The sequence below is a fragment of the Leuresthes tenuis genome, unplaced genomic scaffold (genome assembly GCF_036924035.1).
Source record: "Leuresthes tenuis unplaced genomic scaffold, fLeuTen1.0.hap1 SCAF_13, whole genome shotgun sequence".
NCBI classification, from domain to species: Eukaryota; Metazoa; Chordata; class Actinopteri; order Atheriniformes; family Atherinopsidae; genus Leuresthes; species Leuresthes tenuis.
In genome coordinates this window covers 13,779,029-13,791,273 of record NW_027325367.1, presented here as the reverse complement: position 1 = coordinate 13,791,273, position 12,245 = coordinate 13,779,029, and the positions used below count along the sequence as shown (strand labels likewise).

Below are 12,245 nucleotides of genomic sequence, written 5' to 3'. Positions count from 1 at the left end.
GAGAAACTGACCAAAGACAGTCAGTAAAAACAGTCCGCTATATGTTAAGCCTTCACAGACTGTCTGTGCAGTCGGGGCTCTAATAACCAAGTGTCACTGTCCTCTTAAGTCCTCACTGGGACAATTTCAGAAAAGAGAAAGAAAACATGGGAGGGATGAGGTGAGGTAGTTTGAAGGGGGGAGAGAAAAGGGGAGGAGCTACCATTGACTGCTGCAGAGGAATGAGTGAGTGGAGGAAAAGAGGGAGGGCAAAGAGGAGAAGAGGAATGAGCGGGATGCAGAGAGAGAGAATGAGAAGGAGAGAAGTGGAGGGGAGGCAGCGCCTGCTCACTGCAGAACCTTTCATTGATAAAGTAGCAGCGGTGTGCGCCACAGGACTGCAGCTGGACACATCACTCACACCTCATCATGCACCCAAACACACACTTCCTGAGTCTTCCTCGGAGCATTCACCCGCAATTCCACCATTGAGGACACACACTGACATGCTCTCATTGAACCGTACAACAGTATCATCACAGACTCTTCCTTCTCGTCTTTCCTTCCTGGTTTGGGGAATGAGGGTTTAGTTCAGCGAGGAGATTCACCTGTAACTGAGGAGTGACACTTGGTGCATCTGATCTAGGACCGGGCTTTGGAGGAGTCTTCTAAAAAAAAAAAAAAAAAGGCTGCAGTGGGATCAGCGGAACCAGCCAACGCAGCAGCATAAAGGTAAAGAGGGATGCAAGCATGTGGGCATACTGTACGTGTATCTCTGAACTTAAATCCACACTGGCATACCAAAACTTCACACACACCTGACAGTTCACTAAGTAGCTTTAAAAGTGCCATCAGCATCTTGTAAACAAAGCTGTTGACTCCTTACAGCAACAGGAGCTGGTTGCTCTTAGGCTCTTTGTCTTTTTCTGTACATCTTTATCTGTTACCTCCAATCCACATCTCTATCCACACTCACTGGTGTTACAGTAATCCGACTCCAATTGCAGTATCTTGCCTCTCACCCTCACGTTTTGGTCCATATGCCTCCGCCACCCCCTCTTGCTCTCACTCTCCTGCATCCTCTTTTTGGCACACAGAAGCATCTCCTAATTTCTGTCCTGCGCTTGTCTCTGCATCTCTTTCCCTCACGCCTTAAACAAGAAACTCTCGTTTGCTCCTTGTCAGCCCGTCTGTCATCCTGGGATCTACGGAGGCAAGCGGGGTGCCGGTGTCGGCCATGAAGCTGGTGAACGGGGGAGGAGGAGGTGGCGGTGGGGGAGGTGGAGGAGTCGGAGGAGTCGGAGGAGGAGGGGGAGAGAAAACTGCCTTCTCTTTTAAGAAGTGCTCTGCCTTCCAGTTTGTCAAGAGAAAGGTGAGTTTGGGTGACACACTCATGCACATGTTTCGCTCAGTTTGGGGTGAATGTCGCCTTCCTACAGCTACACCTACACAAGCTGAGAGAGGAGGTGTCACAGTTGGAGTGTTCCCATTTTCTTTGTGCCAGAGATGATGTCATCGTGAGAGGCAAGGTTCGGCTCCCTGTGTGTCTGTGTTTACAGTGTGTGTGAGGACACATCTCCTTGCTCGTGTGTTTACTTCAAGACGTTGTTACAAGGCTAAGTATCATGACATCGGTGAACGGACGAGATTCAGAGGGACAATTTAAACTTCTGTAAAAAGGAAACAAAGAAAAAGCTTTCAAATGCTGTGAAGGAGGTGAGGAGGGTTTGTAAATTCATGGAGAATAGGTTTTTAATAACAATGCATGCATAACAGAAATAATAAGAAATGAGCTGCAACAATGTTAATTGATTTCAGACGTTGGTTGTTTTGTTTTTGACTTGAGGTCGTTTTGTGCTACGTTCTCACAAATTATCGACCAAAAGATCATTTGGAAAACATGTAGCAGATTAACTGATTGTAAAATGTTGCTCTAAACAGATGTAAATCAAAGTAAAAAGTGTTAGGAAAAAAAACCAACATTAAAATCATTTGAACTTTTCAGATTCTGCATTTTGATGAACAAAACTGCGAATTAAAACAACATTAGTTGGCATGACCAGAGGTTGGATAGACTGGCGAGCCACTGCTGTATTCTTGACAAACAACTCAAATTCTGCTTCTCCAAATCTGAATAAATAACAGCTGATTTACATGAGATCAAACGAGAGCACAGAGCAGCATGACTGTCGGCCATAACAGGAAGGAAATGACTATCATCATTTCACGCTTGAAGAGAGGTAGACCGATGCATTTACTCAGTGACACTACAACACCGGGAAAAGTTGTCTTTTCTATTGGCCCAAAACAGTCCCATTAATGAACTTGACTTATAAATTAGGCATTTATTTCACAGTTTATGTAGTTTTTTTATGCAAACATGTTGCAGGAAAACAACAATTTGACAAAGTTTTTTTATGTTGTTGATGATTATTTGTTATATTTAGGTTCCCGGATACATTTACATACATCTATCTTTGGCTCAGTAAAAGTTACTAGTTAGCCTTTTTTCTGCAAACATAGGTTGTCCAAATTGTGCATTCGTGTGGGTGTGTGGGTCTCAGATGGTGTGCAGTATGGTGTGGCTCACAGATGATTCGCCAAGTGGCAGATTGTGTTGACACCCACACGCGAACACACATTTACTACCAAAGTATCTATCTATCTATCTATCTATCTATCTATCTATCTATCTATCTATCTATCTATCTATCTATCTATCTATCTATCTATCTATCTATCTATCTATCTATCTATCTATCTATCTATCTATCTATCTATCTATCTATCTATCTATCTATCTATCTATCTATCTATCTATCTATCTATCTATCTATCTATCTATCTATCTATCTATCTATTTTTTTCAATTACTTTTGGAAATATTCTTTTTAATTCTGGTTTTGCCTTTTTACCTTTATTCTTGCAAGAAAAAAAAAGTCCAGAAGTTTCCACACATGCAGCAGCACAAAGCCCAAAATGAGGAATGAATGCATGCTGCTCTTAGTGTTTTTTTTTTCTATTTTCTACATTTGTCTCTCTGGTTGTGTCTACATAAGCCTAATCACATAATGGGGAAAGCATAAGCCCAGACAGGGAAATGATGAAAGGAAATATAAAATCAATGGTACTGTGTATATAAGTGTGTTTCCATTGGCCTATTCGGGACTGAACATTTGAACAGATATGCAAGAACAAACAAGCACATCACAAAGATGATGTAACCTTAATCATTTTGAAGATTTTTTAAAATTTTTTTAAAGTGAACAAAAAAAAAACTTATGTAAAGACTGAATGACTGAATTTTATTTTCTTACGATTTTTTCTTACGACACTTACGATCAGTTTCATCGTCAGCTTGTTGTCAAATAAGAGGGATGACAACGGGTCCTTTGATCTATGACATGCAGTCACAGCATATCTCGCTCTGCTTTATAATCTGATGAGGAATATAAAAGGAGAAGGCAGTCTGATTAGATTTAATGTCAATCACACATTCGGTTCTCTGTCAAGAAGTTTGTGTTGTACTATTCTTACTTTAGGATGTGTAATGCTTTCAGACTCCTGTGCCTCTTCAACAGTGGCTTGTTTGTTTTTTTGGTGACCTGCTGGGGTGTTTTTCCAGGTCTGTCTTCCCTTGGACTCAACATGCCTTGACATGCTGTCTGCCTACCCTTCGACTTTGACATTCAATCTCAGCTTCTGTGTGTGTGTGTGTGTGTGTGTGTGCGGGTGGGTGGGTGGGTCCCAGCTGTCTGGACTTGCTCAATGACACGGGCCACAACCCCATGGCGTGTGTTTTCTAAATATTCGATCCACGCAGCAGCATGAGCTTTCTCATGGCCTCTTATGAAAATGTTGATTTTTCTCTCATCTCCGTCAATCTCCCTTCTGTTTCAGCACGTGTTCAGTTCTTTTAAATAGTTTTGTGTGTGTGTGTGTGTGTGTAGTGTGTACATTTGCCACTTCTTTTTTTCAATGTTTCTTTCCTCTGACAGCACACACACATACGTTCACCCACACACACTGGGTTTTATGGTTAGTGGCTGTAGCCTTAGTCACCGCAGAAGTATTGTGCATGAAATATGCTTGTGTTTACTTGTATCAACTTGTCCTTGTTTTGTTGGCATTACACAACTTAACCCAATGCCTCATTTCAATCTGGACTACATATGGCTACAAAATGTAAACATCAATAGGTAATCTAAGTTTGGAAGGGTTTCATTTGTGATAACTCATCTCGGTAGCACAGGAGTGGGTTCATCTGTGCTAATATTCAAGAAGGTCAAGCAAGTTGCAGACTTTTATTTCTTTCTTTATCATACTTGACGGTGCCATCAAGTTGTCCTTTGCGACACCAGCATGCTGCAGGTGTGTGTGTCTTGTTGTGTGAGTTAACAAGTGCTCCTCTTTGGTGGCAGAGCAGAGATGTGTCTTTTTTTATTGTATGTGTACCACTCTAACAGACATGTATCTGTATCTGTAGAACTCCTCTGATCAAACACTGCAGCTGGCAAGGCTTACAGTGTGCATACACTATTGTGTGTGTGTTTGTGTGCTTTGTAGCACCTATTTCAGTACTTCCTATTTCAAAATTTCAAAAAACACATGAGAAGAAATAAAGAGAAGCAAAGTGAGATGAAACCGACTTTTGTTCCCCAGGTAACGATCTATGCTTTCCTTTTCAGGTACGTAGATGGATGAGGAACCCCAAGGTTAGCGTAGAGAAAGCTCAGGGGAAAAACCTCCTTTATCCTTGTCCAAAGTGTCCCCTGGCTGACGAGTTGTGGTACACACACTTCCCCTCGCCTTACGGCTGCTGTCACTACGCAGGCCTGCAGGGCGGCCAGTATTACCACCAGGAGCCGTGCTCACCTTGCGCTGCAAGTGGACAAACCAGTGGGCATGAGAAAAGCAAAGGCTGCAAGGTAAAGGTGGAAAAACAAATAGGGGAGTACGTGTGTGTCTGTGTGTGCCCCTAACCATATTTACGTCACTACTCATTCATGATGTCACATGGCTGTGACACAAAGTCACCTGCTTACACCACACGTGCCATTTTACACTTAGAGCTGAGGGCAATATAGCCACCAGTATAGTGGAGAGTTACTGAACTACCTCTGTATATTTCCAGCTGCAGGCACCATGACTCACATGTTTTATACCATTATTATAATTATTCTTATTGTTATTATCATTGTTATTGTTGTAGTTATCTGCTATCACTTTGGAACATTTAAAAGTGTATAAGTGCATTTGTAGTGCATGTAAATCTTACTCTACCTACACCGTTTTCTTGTTGTTTTTTCTTCTTCTCTTATTTAAATCCTGTTTACTCCTACACAACCATGGAAGTATAGTGACCTACCACATTTGAGCTCCAAGCCTCAAAGTAGTAGGAATCTCCTTCAGCTGTTCCAGTCAATCCAAAGCTTAACTACTTTGTTTGCAATGGGAGTGCTATTTAAACAATCATATCCATTTTATTATTTATCTAAACAAATAACATGCATAGATATTTGGCCAACTATGTTAATGCTCACAGTGGAAAACTTTTTGTGAAAATAACCACAATTTTTGGCTTGTACGTTTTGTTCCAGGGGTGCTTCAGCAGGACACTGTTATGTATTATCAATAGTTCTTGCAACCTCTGTGCATTCACTGCATTTTCTGCAGACAGTTAAACTTGAATTTAATGCCTAACTCACATGTTCTGCATCTGCTGGCTGCATCGCTTGATCATCTCCTCAGAAATTAATACTTCGAGTTAGCAAGGTGTCCGGCAGGGGAAGTGTAACGTAACCTGATGTCTGACACATTGATTTAGGGGCCTGCACTGGTTACCATGTACCAGCTAGCTTTTACAGCAAAGCATTATAGCTCTTTGCCTCTTTGGCTTATTGGACTGACTATATTTTACCACTGACCTTTTAATAAATTCAAACCTTCAGCTCTTTAAGCTTCAATGTGAAAGCTTTCAGTTCACACTTCATTTAGCTGTTGCACTTCATCAACTCAAGTTTTTGCTCCCAAACATTTCAGCAGTGAGACTCAAGCTTAACCAGGCAATGTATTTATGTTACTTTCAGAAGAGCTTTATCACAGCCTTTTATACCAACCACAAGTTTTTTAAACATGAAAATGCTCACTGTTTTAGAGCAGATTCTTTTTCTTCCTTGATATATAGAAGTATAGTATAGAAGTATATAAGTATATATATAACTTTTAAGAGGAAAATATGTGCAAAATTGTAAAAGTTCTGTCATCCACAAGATGCAAAAATAAAAAAGAGCTTTTTCTATCTTTAAAAGAATTTGTAGGGAAATTCAAGTGGTATATGAAGTGTTAAGAAGGAGAATGTGACCTATTTCAATAAATGTACCATACAAAAGGAGAGGCCGCCCACGCTGTTGCTGTCCTCACACTACAAATCCCCACTCTGATCTGCAGGTGACATTGTATTCACAGTTCTCTCCACAACTTTAACCATTTCACTGACGTCCCATGGCTTGCCCAGCAGCCGTTGGAGGAAGTCAGAGAAGCAATTGGTACTAAAAGGTTTCTAGACATTGTTGTGTTTCTCTCTGTTCTCCCCTTAGGCTCCACCATGAGTGGTGTTACGTGACATAAACACAAAAGCAACAAAAGACTTAGCTGTTTTACAAAGAGCTCCATGTTGCTGCCCACTGTTGGGTGATTCATTACATTCAGCGGAGAGCATGGACACTGTAGTGAAAATTGAAAATGAAGACCCGTGCATGGTTGGGAGGGCAATTGTCAACACTGGCCAAACACGCACACGTACGCACGTATGCACACATTATGATTGTGCTGCTGCAGATGTTTAGGTTGTTATTGGTTATTAAGTCAAAAACAGCGATCCAGCTGCTTATCGATCATTGCACTTGTTCCCCACTGTGTGTTTTTCCATTCCTCCGGTATCAGGAGAGAATGAGTCATCACCGTTGGAGCGAGGCTAAGCCATTGATATTTGTTTAAATATCAGTGTGTGCAGTGAGAAACAATGTCGAGGCACTGATGATAAAACCAGGAGGACATATCCATTCCCTTTCCTTTTTTAAAATTTCATTTCAATGGTCTGGTCTGTGGAAGTCCTTCTGCCTTACTCAATGCCTGAATCAATTCCACCTGTCGCCCTCGAAACCGATGCATGTGTCAGTAGTGTCACTGATCTATCTCAGAGGATATAACTGGCATGTGTGCGGATTTAATAGGTGTTACACTGAGGTGAGAACAGTCTGAGGAGATTAAAGAGGAGGGGGCTCAGCTGGGAGTCATTTTCACAGCAGACTGCCAGAGTTGTGGCGTGTGCATGGGTGAAGTCAGTAGAACACATGGTTTACCTGCACTAGCTATTCATAGCTGTGATCTTGCGTGGTTTTTGATTAGCGGATTGACAAATGATTGACAGCACACAATCTAACCTCATGAGGTAGCATCTGGTGGCTTTGATATGGACTAGCATTGTTACTGCGCATTAGCAACAGTCCTTGAAAAGAAATATTGAAAACACACGGTATGGCATCTTTGCATGCTCTGTGCAAACACTTCACAACTCAACCCCTAATGTTGGTTTGCCAAACACTTAAAGAGCGTCATAGCAACATTTCCCTCGCATGTCAAACTCACTGCTGTGCTCAGATGGAGGCCACCCACAACCTGACTCAAATGCAAATGAGCAAGGCTTCATTGTGAAATGCATCATCCCATTACAATCGACTCTATCAGTCAGATTGTCTGGGACTGGCATGAAAAGGCTGCTGTCATGTGTTAAAGACGCTGCAGATGAATAAGACAGCAGATGACAAAAGTGTCAGATTACTCTAAAGCATGCGTAGACAGAAGGGAAAGCTGGAGATATTTGTCACTGGAGTTGTCACAATATCAGACTTTTGCTTTAATTGCGGTGAAAAGCATTTATGGAAACAATATTATCACAACATGAAATAGTAAACTCAAAATACACCCTCCCACACACATATATATTCATATATATGTCCATATGTTTCTATCAGACTGTTTAATTTGTTTTTTAGTATTTCTGATTTTGGCAGTTGAATTGCACTCCAAATAGGAAGAATAGACCTTTAAAAGTTCCTTGTACTTTTCTTTTATGCTGTTGAAGGATATTATTTTGCATTAAATTTTACGCTTTTGTTTTTTGCTCTTCTCCCGCATTGTGAGAAGAGGCTTTTGCATTCGGTTCGTCTGCTCTAGGCAGCAAAACATATGCAGTTGTTTCTTGCCAAAGGACCTGCATCTGACCAGAAATGTTAGTTTTTTTTTTAACCCAGGAGAGGCCAAATTTAAATTAGATATGAACTCTGCACTCTGCATCTTAATTTTCATACGGACAAACCTCCTTACACTAATGTGATGTTCTCTTTCCAATAAAATCCTTCCTGACAGATTGCCCACCTCCACCTCTTCCTTGTCCTCATTAAATAGCCATCACAGCGCCTTTTTTTTTTATTACAAAGCGTCAGCACCATTAAAAATGCACATAGCTTATCTTAGACTTGACCCAGTGCTCCGCATAGCCTTTACCCTGTTGCCACTTCTGATGAGCCAATTAGAGCTAAAGATAAATATAGACCCAGCTTTATTGAGCTGATTTTATTATCATACAAAATCATTGTGCTAAAGCCATAACCACAAATGTTCCTGTGGAGTTTAGTGACAGTAGCAGGGACAATAAAAGGGAACAGTTCTACTGTAAGTGAATGGCAGGATGAATGATAGAGAAAAAAAGGGCAAACAATAGCTTAATGGCTGGAAAGGGGTAAAATGAGGTATTGGTAGAGTTGAGATATGCGACATAAAGGATAACTACTGTGACAGAGAGAGATGAGGGGAGCTGACAGGACAGTTTTATTAGAAGATAGAAGATGAAGTCAGGCCATCTGTCCCAACACTGCCTGAGCAAGAACAAAAAAATCAGAAACATAAAGAGCATTTAAATCCTCCTGCTAAGGACATCCTGTAGTGTCCCGTACACACACCCAAACACAACTAATCCAAGTGCAGCCTTTCCACTAATCTCTTACATCAAGCCTGACCTGTTCTTGACGAAGACTTAATAAAAAACAGATAACTTTTGCTGACAGCTGCTTGCTCAAACATGTTGTCTCTCCCTTTATGCAATTTCATTCCTTTCCTGGAGTCTTAAAGCTCAGCAGCACTTTGTCACATTCAACAGCCATTATCTGAGCTCAAATTCTTCATTGATGTTTAAGAAGAAATCACTTAAAGACAACACAATATTTCCACGTAAATACAGTACTAGGAATACATGTGATGTGTGATTATATTATGAGAATGCACTCTTTCATCAGTGATTAAACTAGCAATAATGTACAGACTATTGATAAGTTTCTATGTATCATAAATCAAGGCTTCTACTTTGTGGTCCCGCAGTAAGACAAAACTGTTCATACATACAGAGGACATATAGAGTTATATATAGCGGATTTACCTAAAATGTCTACTAACTGTTCAAATTCCTGGAGACCTGCCAAGGGGCGAGGGAGGGTATGATGGTGATTCTTGAATGCCCACAACTACTGTTGCAGGTCTGGAAGCTTTGACTGTTAATAACATAAACCAACAAGACAAAAAAAATAAAGGTCTTTGTTCGTGGTAAAGGCAAACAACAGCTGTTGTGATAGCATATGTGAACAACCCCATGTTTCTGAGCAGTTGTAGAGCAACAAATGGATCATTTCAGCTGACTTTTGACTCAGTGCACATATGATGTTTGCACAACTATGCATTCACACCTAAACTGAAATGCCATGCTCTAAAAAGTATCGCAGGGTCACTCGTTGCTTGAGCTTCGAAAACTTCCGCTTTTGAAATGGTTGCGGTGGATGACGTACATGTTCAAGCTACTAAAACATACATATGATGTAGTTTAAGGTGGTAATACATTGTTTTAATACTGCAGATAAGCCAGAAAACACAGAAAAACATGCCATTGGCCCTTTAAATAGCACATTTTATTTGTCCTCATCTGGGTATATTTAACCATACCCTAACTGTGTTGTATAAAATACTGAAATTGCACATTTGTACACATCGCAATACAAGTTTTGTGATCTCAAACCTTACTTAACCATTTCACCAAGTCATAAAAAACTGGAGCATTGCCACTTTATATATTATGTAAGGTCATAGATATTATCTAAGTTGCTCAAATGGCATTTTAGTTTGGCCAGCTCTCAGTATGAACTGGAAGACGCTGTTAATAAGTGAGTGTACTCAGAACCATATACCTAAAAAAAGCCTCTGGTCCCATTTGTGTATACTGTCTAAAAGTCAGTCATACAGAGACAGAAAGGAAGGAAGGCAGGAAGTGAAACAGAGAAGATGAGTGCTGAAGAAATACAGGGAGATGAGTGAAGCCAAGTGTGTCCAGGAGGAACAGTGATTTTTATCTGCCCCCATGCATCCCTGTGTGATGTGGTTCACTGTTTGTTCCATCTCAGCTAAAAATACAAAGAAGTGGATCAAAAGAAAACTTAACCTGAATCTGAAAAATACTCAGATGGAGCAAAAGCCTCACCTCATTTGTCGATGATGTAAGCTCATCTTGTTAATCTTTTGTCAGAGTCAGCTTGATCATTCTGTATGGCTGGCTCAGATGATCAGTGGGTCATGTCCATTTCTGAATAAGCATGTCATGGTGCTTTGTTCTCCACAAAGAGAGAACAGAAGGAGATGATCTGTTACAGATCCACCTCCTCTGTTTTCCATTAGTAGTGACAAAACCCTGCCGGAAAAAGCTCTACTCCACAAATGTTAAAGCATTGTATATCAGTCAGTGAGGGACGCAATGATTGTGCACTAAATCCATTCAAAGATCTTGTCAAGTAGAAAGACATTTAAGTTGTCAAGTGCCTCAACCCTAAGCCTACATACAGGCTGTAAACAATTTCTCAGAAACAAAGTTATCACACTGTCATTTTCTTTTGTATGGTGGGAATATTTCTAATGAACTTTGCTCTCCAGACTTTGACTCTTGACGTCTCACTGGAGAAATTGCCTTTCTGTACATTCTGTGAGCCAGAACCTCTTGATGGAGCTAATGATTGATGACTGGTGTCATATTAAAGATTCTACTGCTTTACTGGTGACCTTTTACATGCACTCCACTGACGTTTTCCCGTCAAGAATATGAACTCTGTACACCAGGGTGTTAAAATCCAAACAGTAAAGAGCAAAAGAAAAATCTTAAGCAAGAGCAGATTCATGTAAATTTTAGAGTTAGCAGACATAAACTTATTTCTATTTTATGGAATCCAGTAAAACAACCGAAAATATAAAGAGTACAGGTTCAGCCATAAATATTGATAACAGTGTTAGTGGTTTATGTAACTACTGTGGGTGCACCTAATGAACTAGTGTCTTGGTTTTCTCTCTTCAACTGCCAATCAGGTTCCACAGCCTCGCAAAAACCGCAACTGAATTCGAGCTCAAGTTTAATTCGAGCTTAAGCTTCATTCACCACAAATTGAATTACTGTCAGAAAGGCACTGAGAATAAGATGGAATTAGAATTAGAAGAAACACCCATCAAGGTCCAATTAGGTTTGATACAAAGAGTTACACTGAGAACCCTTTCCCTGTTGTTAGCTTGTCATGCATAATGTATCAATAAATGGGAGAAATACCTTCCATTTCAAACGTGTGTTTGTACTCTTTTCAATAGTTGATGTAATTTACTCACAGCTTTCTTTCTTTTTTTTAAGCACCTCAGCACATATTGACATTCAGCTCATATTTGAGCCAAATGTTAGAACTCCCCGAGTCTTTCAAATTCTTTGCTTAGTAATGAAACTAGTGAAGTGCCAGCTTAGCATTTTTTTACGAAGCTGACTTCTGTCAGTTTGGCCATCTTCCAGGACCTGGCGATACTTGAGGAAGGCAGCTGGTTCGACATCCACTATTAAAGTCCAGCCTTTTTTCCTTTACAGTCTTCACACGTTTGCATTATCGTCCATTGCTGTCTCCATTGTTGATGTGATGATGTCTTTCCTTTCCCCAATTTAGAAGTACTGAAGTTGCATTTAAATAAGGGAACTCTCCCAGGGTCTCAAAGGCAATTCTAAGCTGCCACTGTTTAGCATAAACTTAGCAATGGAAACTCCTAATCCCTTGATTTTCTTTTATTCCATAGCCAAGTGCTTTGGCAGTGAAAGAATGTGGTGTGAGGAATAAACTTGGAATTGTTATGATCTCCCATCT

General features: G+C 40.4%; 1 protein-coding gene across 1 annotated transcript in view; it reads left to right on the top strand.

Annotated features, from left to right (window-relative positions):
• Positions 1 to 279: 279 nt before the first annotated feature.
• The window catches only part of sgk1 (serum/glucocorticoid regulated kinase 1), a 33,664-nt gene continuing 21,698 nt past the window's right edge, over positions 280 to 12,245 (top strand). Inside the window, exons 1-3 of the mRNA XM_072361946.1 lie at positions 280 to 711; positions 1,165 to 1,351; positions 4,668 to 4,907. Coding sequence (XP_072218047.1) covers positions 1,217 to 1,351; positions 4,668 to 4,907 — 375 coding nt within the window. The 5' untranslated portion in view covers positions 280 to 711; positions 1,165 to 1,216. The remainder of the gene's footprint in view (positions 712 to 1,164; positions 1,352 to 4,667; positions 4,908 to 12,245) is intronic.